This window comes from Ictidomys tridecemlineatus, chromosome 5, assembly GCF_052094955.1.
Source record: "Ictidomys tridecemlineatus isolate mIctTri1 chromosome 5, mIctTri1.hap1, whole genome shotgun sequence".
NCBI lineage: Eukaryota > Metazoa > Chordata > Mammalia > Rodentia > Sciuridae > Ictidomys > Ictidomys tridecemlineatus.
In genome coordinates, this window is record NC_135481.1 from 137549040 (window position 1) to 137571493 (window position 22454).

General features: G+C 45.8%; 1 protein-coding gene across 5 annotated transcripts in view; it reads left to right on the top strand.

The window, feature by feature from the left end:
- Ntrk3 (neurotrophic receptor tyrosine kinase 3) overlaps positions 1-22454 on the top strand; it is a 424455-nt gene that overhangs the window by 118434 nt on the left and 283567 nt on the right. For all 5 annotated transcript variants that reach the window (XM_078051196.1, XM_005320115.4, XM_078051195.1 and 2 more), the window contains 7 exons: positions 562-719; positions 1478-1620; positions 2019-2160; positions 2831-3127; positions 9105-9128; positions 10637-10701; positions 11646-11748. In XM_078051196.1, coding sequence (XP_077907322.1) covers positions 562-719; positions 1478-1620; positions 2019-2160; positions 2831-3127; positions 9105-9128; positions 10637-10701; positions 11646-11748 — 932 coding nt within the window. The remainder of the gene's footprint in view (positions 1-561; positions 720-1477; positions 1621-2018; positions 2161-2830; positions 3128-9104; positions 9129-10636; positions 10702-11645; positions 11749-22454) is intronic.

Genomic DNA, 22454 nt, shown 5'->3' on the forward strand with positions numbered 1-22454 from the left:
TGTACAGAGGGTGGTCGTAGAAAGTTCTATGATCCCTCAAAGTGAGGGAGTGAGGTTAGCAGGCTGAGGTGACAGCAAGGACAACGGTCCTGAGGCGGGAATGACCCAGTCATGCATGCTAGTGAACTTGGCAACGGCAAGTTCGGGGTGAATAGAGAGGAGAGGGAAAGATAGGTAGGAGGTAACATGAGAAAGATGATGGAGATGGTGCAGGCTACGCGGGGCTTTGTCTTTGACTTTCACTGAGATGGGAAGCCATAGGAGCATCCCATCCTGATGCATTTTAAAGGTTCTTTTTTTTTTTTTTTCTTTTAGGTGCATTAAGTGAGATGGGTGTCATTTGTTAGAAAAAAAATGAGTTTATTGGTTTTAAAACTAAATAAATTCATGGACTTATAAGTTATATTCTTCCGTCTTTTCTTTCTTCTTTTATGAGCTGGCTTAATTCCTTCTCTCCCTGATCCCCCAAAAGAGCTGGTGGGGGCCCTGGGGGCCTCAGTGTGGGAGGGAGCTGGGCCATCTTCGGTTCAGGGGTTCCTTCCCCTCTCTTCTTGCCCACAGGAGACTGGAGCAGAACTTCTTCAACTGCAGCTGCGACATCCGCTGGATGCAGCTGTGGCAGGAGCAGGGGGAGGCCAGGCTCAACAGCCAGAATCTCTACTGCATCAACGCCGACGGCTCCCAGCTCCCCCTCTTCCGCATGAACATCAGTCAGTGTGGTGAGTGAGAGCCTGGCCCCAGCCCCGCTCCTGGAGGCGCTCCTGGGTCCCTGGGAAGGGGCTGGACCTTGGCCTGGCACGCCAGGGCCTTCTTCCAGCCTCGACCTCTGCAGTCGGGTGCAGATCCGACTCGCCTTCTCCCTCCTGGGTCCTTCCCATCCCCGAGCCCCCAGGGAAGGTGGGTTACAGGAATGCAGACAGGAGTTCCATGCCCTGCTTTTCTCATCCGATCAGAATGCCCTTTCTTGTCAACCCAATCTGAAGGTGCATGTCTCAAAGTGTGGTGTCCAGACTGCCTCTATAGGAAGTTTCTAAGGTGCTTTGAGAAAAGCCAATTTCTGGGCCCAACCACAGACCTTTGAGTTCACCATGTGTAGGGATAGGTTCCAGAAGTCTGAATTTCTAGATGGTTCCCTGTGGTGACCAAGCACACCGATTTTGTGAGTCGCAGTTCCCTAAGTAGAACGGAGCCATTGGGTTGAGTTGTTAAAATGCGTTCCTTGGGCAGCTGCCCCTTCCGTGCCCTGATGCGGGGAGCAAACAACTGTATGGGCTTCAACTCTGAGCCCTGATGTCTACTGGGAAGGGGGTGTAAAGCATCTGGAGTTTTGGGAAGGTCTTCCAAGAACTCAAACAAACGGTGTTGGCGTTGTTGTGGGTCAAGGCGATAAGTGCCACCATCAGCCCCACGGAGAGAGCTTCTTTTGGGGGGTGTTCACCTGTCTTGTCACCCCATCTGTTATCTGCTTTGCTCCTAGACCTTCCTGAGATCAGCGTGAGCCATGTCAACCTTACTGTCCGAGAGGGTGACAATGCTGTCATCACTTGCAACGGCTCTGGATCGCCCTTGCCTGATGTGGACTGGATAGTCACAGGGCTGCAGTCCATCAACACCCACCAGGTAGGCGTCCTGGCATCAGCACCCATTGGGGTGCTAAGGAACCTGTTAGTCATAAAGAGGGAAAGCTTGTGGTTCTGTCATTATAGGAAGAAATGTGGACTTGGATTCCATCTAGCTGAAATATTTTCTAGCCATTTTGACCTTATGCATACTATCAACCTCTCGGTACCTTAGTTTCTTCACCTGTGAAATGGGTATAATGCTAATATTCAAAACATAACGTTAATGGGAGGACAGTTATTGACCATGAAGAGCTTGGCATTTGGTCAGTGTTCTTTCACCAGGATACCTTCTTCTCTACCTGTTGTGCCTTCCTCTCGAATCCAGAAGATGTCCAGGGTTAGGGAGGAGAATGCCCTTGTAGAAACTGATTTTTGTCTTTTTATTTGGGTTTTCAGACGAATCTGAATTGGACCAATGTTCATGCCATCAACTTGACACTGGTGAATGTGACGAGCGAGGACAATGGCTTCACCCTGACATGCATTGCAGAGAATGTGGTGGGCATGAGCAATGCCAGTGTTGCCCTCACCGTCTACTGTAAGTGCAGGCAGGGTGGCTGGGTACTAAGAGGGTGCTGGTGCAGAGTCTGGGGAGGGGCAGAGACATTGCTAGAACTGAGGGAGAGCAGTGACCCTGGGCTACCATCACAGGCAGAAAAGCTTTCATAGGGCAGGACTGAGAAGTAATTGCTTGAATGCAGGCTGCAATGGCACACACCCGTCATTCCAGAAATGTGCAAGGCTGAGGTAGGAGGATCACAAGTTTGAGGCCAGCCTCAACAACTTAGTGAGACTCTGTCTCAAAATAAAAATTAAAAAGGGCTGGGGATGTAGCTCAATGATAGAGTCCCTGGGTTCAATCCCCAACACCAAAAATAAATAAAATGAAAGAAGTTCTTATATAGTAAACCCAAGAAAGGGTATCCTTGCCCTCAGAAGATGCTGTGCTTCCAGTTCAACTACATCTTCAGGACACTCCTGAGCTGGCCTTTTCCATCTTTGGTTGAACCCCTAAAATGCCCTGAGAGGGACTCGTGCAGTTCAGATAGATCCAGGAAGCCTGGATGGGGGGCGGTGGGATTCTGCTTCTCTCTGTCTTTTCAGAGCTGGGTGGGGGAGAACGGGGATCCCATCTCAGCTGCTGGAAGGCTGCTCTGGGACCCAGGAGTCCCGGTGTCCAGGATTTCAGCTGGCCTCTTCCCCCACAGACCCCCCACGCGTGGTGAGCCTGGAGGAGCCCGAGCTGCGCCTGGAGCATTGCATCGAGTTCGTGGTGCGCGGGAACCCGCCGCCAACGCTGCACTGGCTGCACAACGGGCAGCCGCTGCGGGAGTCCAAGATCATCCACGTGGAGTACTACCAGGAGGGCGAGGTCTCCGAGGGCTGCCTGCTCTTCAACAAGCCCACCCACTACAACAACGGCAACTACACCCTTATTGCTAAAAACCCCCTGGGCACGGCCAACCAGACCATCAATGGACACTTCCTCAAGGAGCCCTTTCCAGGTGAGGGCAGGCAGCCCAGCTGGCCCTGGGGGTGCACAGGTTCCCTCTGGGAATTGGGGGTCGGGTGGTAGTTTGAGAGGAGAAGAGTCACTCATCTTCGTATAGTTATCGCAGGTAACCAAACACACCGGGGCACAGGTACCAGCCACCCTCTGCGTTTTGTATAAGCTAGGATGAAGTCCCTATTTTCCAAAACCTCTCCGAGTAAAATCTAAGACATCTCAGAAATACATGGTTGTCCATCTAAGAGCGTACTGTGTTACAGCAGAGAGAGCAGGACTTCAGAGATGGTCAATAATGGTGGAGAATTTCCCCCCAGCCCTTTATTTGTTGGGAGATCCTGGACCTGGTAGTTTTCTAATCCTTGATTTTCTCAACTGTGAAATGGGCATGATGATACTGCTCCTGTAAGGGTCTTGTGGCTTTTATTGTTGTATTATTTATTTAATTAATTACTTTCTTGGTGGTATTGAGGATTGAACCCAGGGGTGCTCTACTACTGAGCTACATCCTCGGCCCTTTTATTTTTTTGAGGCAGGGTCTTCCTACGTTGTCCAGGTTTGCTTCAAACTTCTAGTCCTTCTACCTCAGCCTCCTGAGTTGCTGGGATTACAGGGATGTGCCACCACATCTGGCATTTTGTGGCTTTTAAATGAGTTCAGTTATACAGAGCACATGTCACAGAATTTGGCTCCTCTTTCTGTTTGCTGGTCAGCAGCGCCTCTGCTTTCATGAAGGTAACTTCTTGGTCTGTAGATAGCTACAGGGCCGTGGCTCTGGGAGGCTTATTTATCTCAGGACAAGGGAATTGGGATTAGAGTGAAGCTGGGCAGCTGAAGGCCACAAGCAAAGCTAAATTTTTGCCACTGGTGTCCAGGGTTTGAGGGAGCCATCTTTGCAGAGAAGATTGAGAGCATGCTGATGTTTTAGGCGCTGCAAATCTCACGTGGTCTGACATTTCCAGCATCATCTCCAGCAGGCCCTGTAAGAAACCTCAAGACAATTCCTATTTAGGACCATGCTTGGCTCCTTCAGGGAGAAGGATCCTAGCCTGTATTGTAGAAGTAGAGGCTTTCAAATGTGCTCTCAAGGTCATAAAATCAGGCTAGACCCAGTCCTTTGCTCCCCCTGTACCCACCTCATTAGAGATTGAATTCTGATATTTGAAAGCAGCATTTACACTCCCTGATGCCTCACAAGCTGAAGCAGCCCATCTCCTAGTCCCTGGATGCCCTCATCACCACAGCCAGCTACAAAGACTCCTCAGGCCAGTGGTTTTCAAAGTGTGGTCCCCAGACCAGCAGCCCCAGCATCACCTGGGAATGGATTAAAATTGAAATGGTCAAACCCCCTCAGTTCTTCTAAATCAGAAACTCTGGGTCAGGGTCCCACAGCTGTACTTCATCAAGCCTCCAGGTGACTGGGTGCAATCTGCTGCTGTGGCATTTAGTGAGAATCTGGCTCCAAGAGGGAGGCGAAGGATGGAGCCACTCACAAGCTCAGAGAGAAGGCAGTTCACCTGAGGTGTGTTTCTCAGCCCCATCCACACTCTGCCAGGACCACGCTGTGTGGAGGTTGCTTGTTTTATGAGACTTTATGTTAAAGGAATCAATGGATGATGAAAAGGTAATGACAGGGAAGAGATGGGCCAGTCATGTCAAGTGACAAGATGTCTAAATGTTCAGAAGAGTAAATTATCTGGGGGAACAGGCAAGGATACCATATAACCCTCTCAAATAAACCTTACGCTGGCTGAGCACTAGATACAAAGCCAGTCTGCAGATCCCTGCTCTTCCCTCCTGACAGGAGGGTGTGGAGAAGATCTTATTTACCATAAGTACCTCTCCCTTGCTTCTGGGCATCCAAGCGTCAAGGTTAAGAGTAAGGGCTCTAAAATCAGCCTGATTTAGTTGCACATCCCATCTGTGGTCCTCCCAGACAGGTGGCCTGGGATCTTAGAATGGGGCTTAGTCCATGGTCGGTACCTTATGCTTCTGTTTCTTCATCTGTGAAATGGGAATGATCACAATACCCCCCCACCCCCACCTAAGTTGTCATGAGGATTAAATGAAGTCATAGATGCAAGGGCTCAGCAGTATGTCTGCACAGAGAAAAGACTTAGTTGCTGTTGGCCATTGCTAGATTTATAAGGTGAATTCAGACATTTAGAACCAATTGTCAATCTCTGGTGGATCCAGTAAGTCCTGGCTGGGCATGGTGGTGAATGCCTGTAATCCCATTTACTTCGGGAGGCTGAGGCAGGAGGATCACAAGTTCCAGGCCAGCCTGAGCAACTTAGTGAGACTGTCTTGGAAAAAATAAATAAATAATAAAGGGTTGGACATTAGCTCTGTGGTAGAGCACCTCTAGGTTCAGTGTCCAGTACTGTAAAAGCAAAACCAACTAAAACAAAAAAAAATATGAATAAAATCAAAACCAAAAAAACTAGCAGATTCTAATAGACTTCAGACAGTCTAGGGTGATGGTTATGCAGCCACCTGCTGGGTTCAAACTCACTCCATCACTCCTTAGCTGTGTGACTTCAGGCAAATTACTTGTCTCTGCACTTCTCTCTCTAAGGTTGTGGTGCAGATGAATCCTTGACTTCTTGGGGAGTTAATGTCTGGGCTGTAGGAGGCATATGCATTCCATTCTTTGTGCAGCCCAGTTGGCGTTCCTGTGGTGCTAGGCATGCTGGTCCAGTCCTCCTCCTGGCCTATTGGTGGGGCTCAGAGTGCAGGGGCCTTCATGGGACCATCCTCTGCTATGTACTTCGGAGTCCCTCCCACAGGTTAGAGAGCAGCCTAAGTCTCCCTCTTCCAGAGGTTCCTGAATGTATAAACCCTTCCAGGCTCCAGCAGAGGACTTTGATGTTCATAAGCTGATTTGGAGATTACAGGGTTAAGAGATTCAGCCAAAACATTTGGCTGACATGAGAATGTTCTCTAATAAATGGGAGCCTTATGAGAAATTTGCAAATTAATAGCTTCTGCAAATGGATCTGGCCCCTCTCTCAGCTCAGGCTCTGAAGCCGGGGCCCATCTCAACCATCCTCTCCTCAAGTCAGGCCATCTGCAGTTGAGGAGGGAGTGGTGACGTGAAGGGGTATGTTCAGGTGTTTGGAGAAAGCTCTGTTGCTGTCCCCTGTGACAACGCAGCAGACAACAAACAAGCCATCAAATGACAGTGTTAATAGGACCTTCTCTGAAGGACTCCATCACACAAAGCATCCCATCCCCACAGGTAGTTAGATACGTAATAGATCTAGGGTTACGTGGCCGTTCCGCCTTAGCCAAAGGTCTGGTGAGCAGAAGACCCACAGTGAATGCATACATGAGTGAATGAATGAATTGCTCTTGTTTTTCAGGGTGTGGCAGGCAGAGGTGTAGTTTAATGTAGCATCAGCATCTCTGAGAACTGGTTAGAAATGCAAATTCTTTTTTTAAAAATTTTTATTTATTTATTTTTTAGTCACACATGACAGTAGAATGCATTTTGACATATAATACATACATGGAATTTACATACATCAATCATATTGTCTAATTAAAAAAAGAAAGAAATGCAAATTCTTGAGACCCACCCTGACCTACGTATCAGAAATTCTGGGGGTGTTTCTGTCTATTTTTATTTATTTTTTGGTATTGGGGATTGAACCCAGGGGTACATACCACTGCTTATCCAGCCCCTTTTAATTTTATATTTCAAGACAGGGTCTTGTGAAGTTGCTGAGGCTGGCCTCCAACATGAAATTCTCCTGCTTCAGCCTCCCAAGTTGCTTGTATCACAAACATGCCCTACCACACCCAGTCCAGCTTGAATTAAATCTTATCACTTGTCCCACTGACATTCTTTTGTCACCTGGGATCCAATTCAGAATCATATCTTGCTTTTATTTCTACTTTACCTTAGTATTTCTAAGCCTGAGACAGTTCCCCAGTCTTTATCGTACACTGTCTTCGCACCCTTGTAGAATACTCAATATTTTTTAGACTATGTCCCTCAATTTGTATTCATTTCTCATGACTAAATTCAAGTTATGCATTTTTGAAAAACGTCACAGAAGTGACGCTCTGCCCTCCTGGTACACTGTATCAGGGAGTGCACAGTGTTTATGTCTTGTCATCAGTGATGTTGACTTTATCATTTGGTCAAGATGGTATCTACTAGGTTCCTCCATTGCAAAGTTACTCTTTTCTCCTTTGTAAGGATAATGATTTGAAACCACATAAATGGCTTGTTTCTCATTATTCTTTTATGCATTAATTTTAGCATTCATTGATGGTTCTTGCCTGAAACAATCATTACTGTAGTACTTGCCAAATGGTGATTTTTCTATTTCTATCATTCCTTCTCTGTCTACTAGCTGGGAATTTTACCATAAGGAAGAGCTTTCCCTTCTTCTCTCATTTATTTATTCAATTACTTGTTGTATCTGTATGGATTTGTAGATATTTTTATAATTTATGTATTCATTTTCTAGGTTTGTCATAGTAACGTACTATAGACAGAATGGCTTAAACAACAAAAATACATTTTCTCACAATTCTGGAGGCTAGAAATCTGGATTTAGTATTGGTAGGGTTGGTTTCTTTTGAGGCCTCTGATCTTTGCTTGTGGGTGCCGTGTTCTCCCTGTCCTCCCTCTGTGCATGTCTGGATCCTAATCTCCTTTCATCAGGACACCAGTCATGATGAATTAGAGGCCACACTGATGACCTCATTTTATCTCCAGTACCTTCTTAAAAGTCAGTCAAATTCTTAAGTATTGGATGTTACAACTTATATATATATATCTATTGACGGATCTTTATTTTATTCATTTATTTATATGCAGTGCTGAGAATTGAACCCAGAGCCTCACACATGTGAAGCGAGCGTTCTACCACTGAGCCACACCCCAGTTCTGTTACAACTTTAATACATGGATTTTGGTGGGAGTGACACAATTCAGTCCATGATAATCCATGGCTTTTACTATTTTTCTACATTTGGCTATTAGAAGCCCCCTTCTCAGCTCTCTCTCTAGGTCCCCATTAATCTTCAAGCACTTTTTCACTCTCTAGTACTATAAGCTATTCTAGCCCCATCTTGCGTTTTCTCTATATTGGCCCTGAATCATTCATTTCTTTAAGGAATACTCATTCCTTTCTGTGAAGAAAGGTAGCAGTAGCCCTTCAGATGATTCCATTGCACATTAAAGTTTAAATGTCTCTGGTAGAGTAGTTATAAATCCAGCTCTAATCCCTTCTTAGATGAATGGCATTAATTTATTACTTAATCCCTATAACCCATTCTCTGATTGTTTAAGTGGAGATGTTGCCTCCTACCTCCAAGGATGTAAGGACTGAGTGATATGTTACCTGGAATGCTTAGCACAGCCTCTGGCTCATAATCAATGCCTAGTTTAGGATTAGCTTTCGTTATTTGGTAAGCCACTTCTAGAGGCCAATGCTCAAATAAATAACTCTCTCCATCTGAAGGATGGGCAGATTCTAGAGAATGGAATCTAGATGGGAATCTCGAGGGACTCCCAACTTCTCAGTGACCTACTAGAATCAACTGCACTTATCAATTTAAGGAATTTCAATTTGAGATCACAGTTGGCCCCACCCTGCCACACCATGGCCACACACTCTGGATCCTGAAGGAGGAAGGGTCATAGGTGAGATAGTGGATCAGGGTTAAATCCCCATCTCATAACGAAACCAGTTTGGTTTCTGGTTCCCATGTGGGTCTCCGCCTTTGGAACTAGGAGCTTTACCTCCCATTCCTTCTCCCAATTGGAGGACCACTCCGTAAAGAGTTGGTGCCATGCTTAGGGCACATGTGGTGTGTCAGGAATTTTAGCATGTGTCACTTGTTATGGGAATAGGGGATCATGGGGAGTGGGAGAGGTCACAGCTATCAGTATGATGTGGTGTGCCTATTCTGTTTTGTCTTACGTTTGCTAATGACCTGTTTGTCCTTTTTCACAGAGAGCACAGATATCTTTGACTTTGGTAAGTCCGCTTTACCTTTTGCTTTGGAAATGATTTATTCTGATAGTTTTGGTATCTATGGAATCCAAACAGTCCTCTGTCCTATTTCACATTATTTCCTGCCCCATAGTAGCACTGGGCATCTGAGTGAATTTTGAAAAGGGACGAGAGAGTAGAAGTGCAGTTTTACTTGGACAGTTCCAAGCCCATTTTTCTTGGGTCATTGCCTCAGTTTTCCCCAGGGAGTTTTCTAAGGTGTGGTCATGTTGTGGGTCTCCCTACCTAGACGAAAAGGGGATGACCGTATGGTTTTATGTGCCCTGGTATACCCCTCCTCAAAATTTCCATTCTTCTGGCAGAAACCATATGGAACTTATAAACCTACTAATGGTTCTCACTTGCTTTAAGCGCCCAAGAATTTGACCAGAACCCACCCCCAAGTAGAGTTGTGATTTACAAGGCCTCCTAATGGATACATGTGGTCCCCAAATGGAATAATTGAGGCTCAGTTTATAAGTGATTTGGTACTAAGGCTAGATAATCCCAAAAGGATTTGAGGTTTTGCCTGAGGGAATAATAGTAGTCATTTCCACTTCTGCCCAGTGTCTGTCCTGTTTAGTGATACTTTTGGCCATTTGGCACTGATGTAAATATCATCTATGATTCTCTTAGTTGTCCTCAGTCTTTTCTTTATTTGTTTTCATTTTTATTTGTTCTTGTTAGTTAGACTTGACAGAAAAGTCTCTTTTGATATATTTATACAAACATGGAATCCTGTCTTATTCTAACTAGGATCCCAGTCCTGTGGATGGACATGATGTTGAGGACTTGTAATCCCACAGATGTCCCTTTAGAGAATTCTGAGTTGGGGCCATTTCTTGCCGGGGGTGTGTGTGTTCTGGCTGGAGGACAAGCCAATATGAGGCTTCCTATCCAGGTTTCCTGGATAAAGGCGGTATTTCCTGATCAGGTGGTTATGTTGTTCAAGTTGAGCTGCCATCGTGTTCTGAAATCAGTGTAAGGGAGATGGATACTGGGTTGTTTCTGAGACCACAGGCCTGACCTCACTGAGGAATAATGAGGGAGAGAGGATGGGTGCAGGAGAAGCAGGGATGGGGTACGAGATGCCCTCGGCGAGGAGTTAAAGAATATTAGGAACAGCTGCCATCATCGATGAAATCTGCCTAGTTCCTAACCTGGCCTGGATCCCAAGTCATTTCCTCTTTTCTATCCCATAGTTCATGCACAGGTGACAGTATTTTCTCTGGGGTGGAAGTAGAAGATGGGAATGAAGGCCCTTTTCCCTATGGAGCCTGTCCTGCAGCTGGAGCACCAGCCTGGTGGCCAGACAGGGCCTGCCCTTAGGGGGTCTCTTGCAACCTGGGAGGGAGGCCTGGAGGATCATGGCCTCCAGAGGGCCTTCTCCAACAGGAAGTATCAAGAGGGACCCGGAGGTGGGCAGGGACTATGTCTGGGCCTCCCAGGGCCAGGAAGCTAACTGTCCTTCTCTTTTTGTATTTGATTTTCAGAGTCTGAAGTAAGCCCTACACCTCCTATCACTGTGACCCACAAACCAGAGGAAGACACCTTTGGGGTGAGTGGCTTGTCGGTTAAGGGGAACGTGTTTATTGGTGTAGTCATGTTCAGACTTAATTTGACTTGCTTTTCCAAATATTAACTTACTTGGAACCTTAGTATTTAGGGCAGAAAAAAAGCAATGACAAATGATCTCCTTTTAGGTGGTTTAAGACCTTCTTTGTTTGATGGGAATAGTTCGTTGTTTGAGGATCTTTGGATCTGCTCCAAGCCCTGGGGGTCAGAAGAGAAGGGTTTGAAAATGCGCAGTCAGTCAGATCCTGGCTGGGCTTCTTTCCTTCGCAGGGCCTGATCACTGTACAAGTCGAAGTCTGAGTTGCTTGGGCCTCTCCTTGGGTGGATTTTTCAAGTCCCACTCTCTCAGAGTCTGAGATTTCCCTGGGGAAGGGTCTAATGGAGTCTTCAAGGTCCAGATCTCTTAGGCCTTCTTGGATTGGAATATTATGTTAAAAATGTCAAAAATGTAAATATGAAGATATAGAATTGGTTTGCCAGTTAAAACAAGAGACAGAAGTTTCTACAGGCTTTCTTTTGCATCTCTAGAATGGAACTCCAGGCAAGGGGCTTCAGAATATTGACTCATATTGTTTTAATCAAAATGGATGATTTTTATTTTTATTTACTTATTTATTTATTTTGGTACTGGAGATGGAACTCAGGGCTGCTCTATCACGGAGCTACATCTCCACCTGCATTTACTTTCCATTTTGAGACAGAGTCTCACCAAGTTGCCCAGGTGGCCTTGAACTTGTGATCCTCCTGCTGAGTGGCTGGAACGGCAGCCATGTGCTACCACAGGGTGTTATAAAATACTTCTTCTAAGGGCCTTACTCGGTAGCTAAGTTCGGAGTGGGCTGTGGTTGCTCTGCAGTAGGACTGTTCTCATGTGGGCTCTCCGGTGTTCCATGGCTGCCCTGACCTGCTGTGCTTGGCTCTTCATAGGTGTCCATCGCGGTTGGACTAGCTGCGTTTGCCTGCGTCCTTTTGGTGGTTCTCTTCATCATGATCAACAAGTATGGTCGGCGGTCCAAATTTGGAATGAAGGGTAAGATGGATTTTTATTGGGGGAAAAGATGTCTCTTTTGATCTAAAGATGCTGTTTTCATCTTTTTTGGTCTCTTGAACGAGCTTCTGGTCGTGGGGTCCAAGTGATCTTGGAGGAGACTCCTGTCTGAACCCTTGTTCTCAGTATGGACTAAAGGCTGTGTCGAGATCTGTGGGAACCAAACTGTGGAGCCCGTGGTTTTATGTGGCTGCTGATTCCCATTGGTCAGATGGTCTTTTGTGATGAGGATAATTTGGAAGGAAGATGAATTTGAGGGCAACTGAAGTAGATGTTTTAAATTATTATTTTTTTCATTATTGATGGGTAAAGGGACTCTTGGTTTGAGTGAACTTGCTTTTCTCTCATCTGCATCCATCCTTGGATGTCCCCATCTTTGGCAGTACCCAGGGCTGTGCCTCCCCTCAGCTGTCCTCGGAGCCCCTCTCAGTGAGGAGTTAGCACAGCTATGCAGGGTGGTAGACTCTGGTATTGAAAAGCTGCCCGTGCCATGGTATTTCAGCACGTAGCTCTACACAGAGTCCTGGAACAGATGCCAAGAGCAACACGACTTCTAATCTGCTGGCTAGCTTCCATGGCACAGAGTACTGCACCCCTTTTTGGCAGGGGTGGGGTGGTAGGATGTGGCACTCTGCCAAGGCTCCGTTAAGGGGCACTGGCATGAAAGGGGTTAACATGGTGAATTAGCATCCACCTGCCTGGCCCCAGAGATGGATGTGACCAAATGGCTCAAGGGAGCCTGGGTGGCAGTTCCAAAACAGAAACTTGAACTTCAGCTAGGGTTTCCATGTGAGGGGTTGGGGGAGGATAGGAAGGGGTAGTAAAAGCTTGCTTAGATGAGATTCAGGTTGGTGTCTGCTGGTGAGACTAGGTGACCAAGAAGGATGAACTTCTGTGTCTTCTTTGTCTGTGGTTGGGGTTCTGACCTTGGGGCTCAGGGACTGAAGGAGAGTGCACTAGTGACGTTGGAACAGTATCCCCTGAACTTACGTGCAAACGTTTGAGTGTTTATACATAGAATGGAACGTAGCTTTTGTGATATTCTCCAAAGATTCCGTGTGGCCCTTAAATGTTGAGAACAATGATAGGTCAGAAATTACCCAGAAAGGAACAGGAAGGCAGAAAACCTGGGGCCAGACTGCTTGGTTTCCCAGGAGTCTTCGGTCTCTCTGCAGTCTGCATCTGATGAACCTGAATAAGTCATAGCACGGTCAGCCGGGGTTTCTTGAATCATCTGAAACATTTGAACTGAGAAAAATGTATGTGCAGGCAAATGATAAAGAGCAGAGAGAGGTTTGGTGACTTAAAAAAAGGTCAGATTACTCTTAGGCACCTTGGCTAGAGATGTTGTATCTGCCAACACTTGACGTATGTCAAAAGGGCTTTGTGGGTTTAGATGGGCTGAACGCTGAGTGAGCTCCAAGCCCTCTATCTTGTTGTAATTCTTGGGCTTTTGGCTTTGAGGACTGGCACTATTGTTTGGGCAACGTTTTCTTACCATGAGAGGAAACTTCCAACTTCCTACTTCCACCTCCTTCCACCTGAGAAAACATCAGGACAGGGGCCAAAAGGAAGAATTGGGCATTGTTGCTCTTCCCCTGAGGAGGCGTGCCACCAGCTGAGACCCTGCAACAAGCTTGGCAATGCTGTGAGAGCAGATTTTTCTATTAATTGTCATTCTGTTTCTGGTACAGTGTGTCCCCATGTCGGATGGATTAGGCAGCACCCAGGGCGGTGCCTCCCCTCAGCTGTCCTCAGAACCTCTCCCAGCCCCTGATGCCTCCTCCAAGGCCGTGCTGCCTTCTGTGGCTCTAGTTGGGCCAGAAGAACGTGCCCACACAGGTGGAAGTGAAGTATCCTCTAAAGTCAGGCAACTTAGTGAAGTTAGGCAAGAGTTGGATGCAAGACGACTATTTAGAATGAAGCCTGCATCCCACTGATCTTCATTAAGCCAGATTGTGTTCAGGTCTTATTTTAGGATAAGTAAGAAGATGCCTCAAGCTGCATGTGACCTCGATCTTTTATTATTAGTGAGTATCCCAAGGAAAAAGAGTGACGGCATGGATACCAGAAGTCTCCCAATTCTTTCTTAGGAGAAGGTAGAATCTAGCTCTTCAAGTCTACCTCCTTCTCAGCCTTGAATTTTCAAGTCTGGGCTAGAAACGCAATTGTTCTTGGTTTCACGGGGTTATCTGCCTCCTCAGTGCTTCTGTTTCCTCAACTTCAAAGTAGAGGAACAGTGTTACCTACCCCATGGGGTGGCTGTGAGTTTTGAGATCTGTGGGTAACTGGCTCTATCCCTCAGCTTCCTGTTGCGGTGATAAAATATCTAAGGAAATTAACTTATAAGGAAGCAAATGCATTTTGGCTCATGGTTGCACAGGTTTCTGGCTCTATTGCTTTTGGGCCTGGAGGAGGGCTGTTTACCTCCTGGTGGCCAGGAAGAAAAAGAGAAACAGAAAGGGGCTGGGGTCCCAATAGCCCCTTCAAGGGCACGATCCACCAATGACTTAAATTTCTCCCATTAGGTCCCACTTAAAAGTTCTACCACCTTCCAGTGGAACCACAGACTGGTGACCAGGCCTTTAGCATGTGGGCCTTTGGGGGACATTTGAGATCTAAACCACAACATTGAAATATAAAAGGGGTTCCATGGGTGTCATTTCCCTCTTCTTTTCTTCATCTATAAACCTCAATAGGCTATTTTTGTTGTCCTTCCATGAATTGTGCCTTTAAAACTCCCACACAATATTTTGTAAAGATGCTGTTATTATACATTAATTGCAGTGCACTGTTGTTTATACCTGTCTGACCTCCTAGATCAACTATGGATCACTCATTTCAGTATGCCTGATATTGTATTGCATTTGACAAATGTTTGTTGAACTAATGAATGGCCTTTCTTTTTTTTTTTTTAATTGATGGTACTGGGGTTTGAACCCAGGGATGTTCTACCACTGAGGTACATCCTCAGCCCATTTCTAAATTTTTGTTTTGAGATACGTTCTTGGTAAGTTGCTCTGGCTGACCTCCAACTTGCAATCCTCCTGCCTCAGCCTCCCATGTCTCTGGGATTACAGGAGTGCACCACTAGGCCCAAAGAATGACTTTAGTTTTAATCATTAAAAAATCACAGATTATAAATTAACAATGGGCTAGGTAGAACTGATTTGGAAATCTGAGATGCCTGGGCAGACTGAAGTTGAGTGAGGATGATGGGGAAAGCTTCTAAATAATTCTTACCATCACGTCTGAGGGCTTGGATACTGCATAGCCATGGAGAATCTGTTAACATGAACTTCAATTCCTTCCTAGAAATTAAAAAAAAAATAGAAAAATAGAAAAGCCAATAGAACATACACTAGAATTTCTTCTACAAGTAACTATTACTGTTTGTTTTATATTTGCATCTAATATTTTATTCTTAGAAGAGATAAAACAAGACTAATTTCATCTCTAAAAGAGATAACACTGAAAAAGGTAAAACTGAAATCAATGTAGCGTCTCCTCGGTCCTATTTCCATCCCCATCTTGGTAGGCAGCTGCTGGCTCCCTTGTTTTAGTCTGTCTCCCTGTGTCTCTTGCACTCTGTGTCTCTCTCTGCTCTATCTGCACAACAGCCCTCTCCTCATGGGTCTCTCCTCAACCAAGTCCTACCCTGCAGACAGAAATTAGGACCTTCCTTCACTACATGGTCTTATAGTATTAGTGGCTGGTAACTAGTCCATTATTACACTTTTAACCATTTTAACTTTACAAAATGTATTCCTTTGTATGTTTTGATTTACCCACATTTATACTCTTTTATTTACTTATTGGATATTAGAGATCATTCCATATTGGTATGCATAAGAATTCAGCAAAATACCAATCTTACAGGAGACGAATAGATTAACCAAGTTTTATGGAGAGGAACTTAAAGTACATTGGGTAAGATTCCTCTTTACTTTTATCAAATGCCATCTCCTTGATCAACATTTTGGCTTGGAGAAGAGGTCACTTGGGGATATGAAATCCTCTTCTCTTGGAATCACAAAGGTTTTAAAGTGGCTCTGAGCATGCAGTGAGGGTTTACTGCCAATGAAACCCAGTGCCTGAGCGTGACAGAACTGATCCTTGAAATATCTATTATGGCCTAGGCCAGGACCAATCAGTAGCTCTCCTGCTGGAGCAGGGCCTGGCAGGAGCCCTGATCCCCTCTGTGCCAGGCTTTGCCCCCTTGATTGCCAAATCCTGGTGTGGCCACAGGGGTTGGATTTGGGTCCTAGTGAGGCTCAGGGCAGGGGCTATTTACTGGGATTATATATAAAAAATATTTCAGCCCTTTAATAATAATTATATTGTTCTAGTGAATCCAAGGCCTGGAAATGAGATGGTTCAAAATTTATGCTGTTTGTCTTCACAAAATATTTTAAAATTAGGCATCAAAAGACCATCACAGTGATGTATCTGGGCTCTCCTGACTCAGAAGGAACCGAGGCCCAGAAAAGGAAGTTAACTTGCTCCAGTTGTCTGGTTAAAGTCAATTTGGGCATAAACTCCCTACCTTGAAGGTTCACCCACTTTTCATGGCCACACAAATGGCCTACCGCCTCTGTCTCAGCTGCCCCTGTGCACACCTACAGTGCACCTGCCATCTATATTTCATATGGCTGTTAGAATAATAACCAGGGGAAAGATCCTAGCATGTGGGAACAATAATAAAATATGCTCTATAATTTTCACGTAAGGTTAGTACAATTACTAGTTAATAATAAATATGTGTGCAGATCTTTTCTAATCTATAATAAGAGAATGCCTTATTTGGCCTCTCTTCCTCATGACCAACTTGTATCTTTAAATATTTCTAGATCAGAGATACTGTGAGAGAGTTAACTTCATACTTCTTGACTTGCTGTTGTTCCCTTAGAGGAAACAGAATAATGGTTTATTAGTGCTGAAACAGACCTTGTGGTTATTAGGCTAATGTCTCTATTGTACAGTTAAGGAAACTGAGGCCCAGATCCACGCCATGACAAGCCAGGACACAGAGCTGGTTAGAGCACCCTGACTGGGCTTCCCCGTCAGCATGGCGTGTGCAGAAAGTCTGGGTGGGTCTGGGAAATGAAATGGGATTGAGGAGAAGTTAGCTCTGTTTTTCCAAGGGCTTGTCTAATTATCGTGGGATGCTGACACCCTCGAATGGGGCTTTCCAAACTCCCTCTTGTTAATCCACTTTTGTCAACCTGGGGCACACCTGGCTTAAGGGAAAGGTAGGAGCTGTTGGAGGAGTCTCATCTCTGTTTCCCAAGGTGAGAGGATTCCTTCATCTCCTTCTGGACATGCTAGAGATTGCCTGGCAGGATGGCAGAAGGAACCGGAAGGCAGGAAGGAGGGGAGTCCTGAAGGGCAGGGTGGGCTTCCGGTTTTCACATAAGTGCTTTTCACCCTAGTGGTGGGCTGCCGTGCTGGTGCCGCTGAGGGGCCTGTTCCATTGTAAATTAGTGTTAGTTAATAGATACTTAAAGTAAAGTGGTTGCCTGTTTGATTATGATTGGGGGTTATTAACATTTTTTCCCCATAAACAGATGGTAACTGCCCTCTGAGTGGATTGTAGACTCATGCCAGAGACTTGATTTGGAGGGTCTGGCTCCTGCCAAAAGATCTCGGGGGCCGCTGTGCATTGAATGGTCTTGTTTTTCCTCTGATTTTAACCGCTTGTTTTAGGGGATGATTAGAATCGGGAAGGGATTATTTCTGCCATTCTTACCTAATCTTGGAGCACTGGCTTAAGAAGAGTTTCTTCTAGGTGGATGGAAAGAGGGAGAGAGATTGAGGACTCCCAAGATTTGATACTGTATCTTGGAATTATTTCTCAGCTGGGATGGTATGTTCATCTGCCTACAGCTCCGCACATAGAACAGAGGAATTGGTAAAGGAGATTGATGTGGGGATAGGAGACATCTGAGGCTACTGAAAGGTTCTAGGGCCCTGGAAATGGGCACTATTGGTTTTATTGATTATGATAGCCTCTTTTGCCTGAGGAAATGTACTCATTTGACCTCTATTTAACGAAGGATTGGAAAACAAGACATTGCATGGCAGAAATGAAACCAGGGGAAAGAGTTGGGCTTCTTGACTTCTGAAATATGTCCACCCTTCCATTTTGCTTTTTTTTTTTTAATCTTCTATTTCATCTTCCAGTTGGATGGTGGAAGAGAGGGAGATGCCTTTGACTCCTGCAGGGATCTTGCACTTGGGATTCTTGACTTGGGACTCCTGATGTAGGATGAATCTTAGAACATAATTTTGAAAGTGATTTCCGGCTTCATTTCTTATGTTGTTATCCTAAGGTTCTTGTACTCTCCTGACCAGTGTTTGCATGCCTTTCCCCTTTGCCAACACTTTGACAGACCCTCCAACCCCCATGCTCCTAAACACTCCTATCATTTGGCCAAGTCTAAGCTAAGTGGGTTAAGTTTATGGCAAATCCCTGGCAGAACATAGATTAATTAAACCAGAGGCTTCTGCTTCCTTCCTCCACGTTGGGCTCCACTGAGAGGCTCTGGCTACAGACAGAGCCCTGCCCTCCTTGATGACTGGGTTCTAGAAGGTGATGTCCTGGAGCTTTGAGAAGAAGGCTGGAAGGCAGTGTGTGACTTTTTAGTCTGCTTGTACTGCACTGTCCTCTGTGAGGGCTTTGCAGGTGTGAGGGGATCACCATAGAGCCCCAGTGTGGTGGTCCCCGGTGGCTGTGTTGAGGCAGGACTGCTCTCTCTTCTTCACTCCCAGAGCTCCAGGGAGCCAACTGTCCTCTAATATCAGCTCTTGCATTGGAAGGGAAATCCCTGGTCATGGAGTGTGAAACAAAATGTTTTTCCTCTGTGGCTACCTGCTAGCTGGCTGTTCTTGGCAGACCTCTATATCCTGTTCAGCCCGGCCAGGGATGGCCCGTGTGCTTGGCTCTGCAGCCAAAGCGATCGCCTCTCTGATTCATTTAATTTTGGCAGGGGAACACAATGCTTGCTAATCCATGGCATTGCTGCTGGCTCCCACAGGGTTAACAGCCCTTTGATACCTCAGATTAGAAGTTTTCAACCTTTTGTCCCCTGTGACCCATGTGACAGATGATAGTCACATGCCTTAGGCTTCACTGTGGGTGTAACCTGGCTTTCCCCAAAGTACTGGCCCTCACAGTAATTTTACACCCAAGAAAAATATATCCAAAGACAGAAAATGAGATTTTTAAAAACGAGGAACAAAAGCAGATCCATGCTATTTGTGCTCTGAAAAAATTCACTTTCATTTTTTTATCCATCAAAGGTCAAGGTGACGTACTTCCTTACTGATCCTTCTGTCTGGTGGCACTGGGATGGAAAAACTAAGAGGCTAGGGGGATGCCAGCCTTGGCTTTCTTCACCTTGATAATTTTCTCCCCTATCAAGTCAAGTTACAGAAACTGCTCCAGCAGAACCCCACCTCTCCTCTCGTGGCTCATTCTTTCTCTCTATGCAGCTTCTCCTGTGGCCCTTGGGAAATTTCACTTGCCGAGAGGAGGCGTGACCATGGCTTTTGGCTAATGAGACACTGTCATGTGGTTTCAGTGTCTAAGCCCTGTGTTTATGCAGCCCATTCTCCCGTGAACTCTGCAGAGGGCTTCAGGATGTCCAAAGAGCAGCCCTGGAAACCACAGGAGCAAGGCAGAGAGATTAAAATAAATGTTACTCAGGAAACATGTTTTATTTTGAGGACGGGATAAAGCCATGTACTAGAAACATCTACCACGCGGCCAACTGCTACCAGTGCCTTGCCCTAACTCCTCACCCACTGGCCTTTGTCACGGGGCATGAGCTGGGCAAGGTGGTGCACAGGCACACACTGCAGGTGGAGGAGTGGCATCCTTCATCCAGCTGTGGTTCCAGCAACCAGGTAGGTCTGCCACCTGCTCCAGGCCCAGAGCGTCAAGGGGAAAGAAGAAAGAGACTCAGGTTGATCTCTCCCTGGACCTTGCATTTCCTTCCTCACTACCCCAGTACGTTCAGAGAGGGACCAACCAAGTTGCTATAGCACCTGCCTCTTTGTCTTCTTCTTTGAATTAACTCTGCTCCCACAAACCAGAGAGAGATTTTCTGGCTTCCTCCCTGACAGAACCAGTTACCTAATTTGTGGGGCTCAGTGAAAAATGTTCAAAAAATATTAGGATTTCAAGATAGTGGTAACAGAGCATTAAACCCCAAGTGGAGGACCCTGCTGAATGTGCAGCCAGGTCACCTACTGGGAGACCAGCTCTGCTCCCTGAATACAAAATCCAGCCTGGCTTCAGGTTCTAGCTCCTTTATCTTTTCCTGAATGGTAATGAAAGAAACAGATATTTCCATGCTTCTTTTTAAAAGAGAAGCTGAATTTTGGGGTAAAGATGATAATAGCTGATTTTTTTTTAACTTCTGAGAATGGGAGGCATGGAACATATTATTGAGTACCTACTGTGTGCTAGATGTCATTTATCTCATAATATTAAATCTTCATAGTTGATGATCCACTTTTTAAAAAAAATTATTTATTTTATTTACTTTAGTTATTGATGGATCTTTATTTTTTATTTATATGTGGTGCTAAGAATTGAACCCAGTGCCTCACACATTCGAGGCAAACACTCTACCACTGAGCCACAACCCCAGCCCCTGATTATCCACTTTTTAAAGATGAGAAAGTGGATTAGTATGGTTTATTTTCTGAACATTGTGTATCTGGTAAGGATAAAAACCAGGATTTGTTGATTTATTATAGTCCTGGAAATGGAATCCAGGACGCTCTACCCCTGAGCTACCACCCAGTCTTTCTGAATTTTTATTTCGAGATAGGGTCTTGCAAAGCTGCCCAGGCTGGCCTCAAACTTGAGATGCTTCTTTTCTTGGTCTTCAGAGTTGCTGGGATTACAGGTATGCCACCAACCTGGCCCAAACCAAGTTTTAAAATCAGTTCACCCTAAATCAGTGTTTCTCATTCTTAGCAGCACATCTCAAATCCTTGGTGAAATTGTATAAATTTCTAAACACAGGCCACACCCATACATTTAAATCAGGCATGGGCATTCTTTTCTAACTCCTCCAGTGATTTCAATTTTCGGCTAGCCTTGAGGACCCATGAATGATCTAAATCCAAGATTCATCCGCATATTTCACTAGTGCCCCTGACCAGATATGTAGTTCACAGACCATCTGTCTGATCACCTTGGGAGCTTTTAAATATGTGAATACATGGAATGTACCCTACACCCAGTGACGCAGTCCTGGGGCAAGGAGGGGATCAATTGCCTCTCTAGGAAATTCTGATGCTTGCTAGGATCCAGGAGCTATTGTCCTCTACCTATATGGAAACAGTGGATGATAACAAGGCCAGTGCTTCTTTCTCAGAAGGTAATGTGTATGTGAATCTTGAGGGAGTCTAGGAATCTTGTTGAGACGCAGATTCTGATTTAACAGGTCTCAAGAAGGGCTGACAGTCTTTCTTATAAGTTTCTAGAGAACATTGTTGCATGCATCATGCTTCAAGCAATAGGGGCTAAATTACTGGTGAAAACTCAGGCCTACCCAGGTGCAGTGGCACCTGCCTTTAATTCCAGCTACTCAGAAGGCTAAATCAGGAGCACCACAAGTTCAAGGCCAGCCTGGGCAACTGAACCTGAAGGCTATGTGTGGGGCTACTAGGAGCTGGAGAAGCTTGGGTTGGCAGGCCTGGAGTGGATCAGGGCAGGTCTGTTGCAGGCAGAGGAAGCCTCATGGGTTGGGTTGGGTTGCCCAGGCTTCCGGCCAGCCTCAGATGCTGCCCTTGGAGGCGGCTAGAATCTCATTCTTCTCAGTCCTGCTGCTCTGGCGAAAGGTATTTGCACTGGATGTCTGCCCTGCCCTCCGATTTACTGTGGCATAAGTGTTGTATAGTTGGTCCAAAGTGGAGCGGTTTCTTTATCAATCCCGGAAATGCCAGACCTCTCTACCTGACAGGCATCTTGAGTTCAAAGGGGCCTCTGTGTTTAGCAGCCAGCCATGCAGACCTGTTCCCAGGCAGGGGAAGAAGAATGCCAGCGTCTGTCTGTCTGCCAGCAGGCCTTGACATGAAGCCCTGAGGAGGGCGCCTGGGTGGTTCCAAGAACTGCTTTTCAAAGTGAATCCTTCCAAATAAATCAAGTTCAGTGAGTTGGCCTTGGACCAGATGAGGGGGATGTGGAGGGGCATCCTGTCATTGGCCCGGCCTCTAGGAGACTCAGGCAGGGTTTGAACACTATTATTAGCTATTTTGTGTGGTGATGGCTCCAAGGACAGCAGCCCTGTACCTCGTGCCTGCTTGCTTTCTGGGGGGTGGGGGTGGGGGTGGGGGTGGGGGAATCCCTGCTAGACCCGGCTGCACATGGAGCCAATTGCCTTTAGAGGAGAAATTAGGGGTCATCTAAGAGCTTAGGAAAAATGGATGCTCCTGTCTGCTATTGCAGAATGTGTGCAGTGGAGCAGTCTTTCTGGAAGGTGGGTTGGCACTTTTTATTAGAAGCCTAAAATCATGGAAGTCCATGTCCCAGTGACTGCACTTAGGAGAATTTAACCTAAGTCAACAGTCGCAAATGGTCAGCTGTATTTCTGTGAGTGAATGTATACCCCACTGTGAGGAATGGAGTCAATGTGGTAAGAGTTACTTGGATATCTAACAATAAGTGGCTA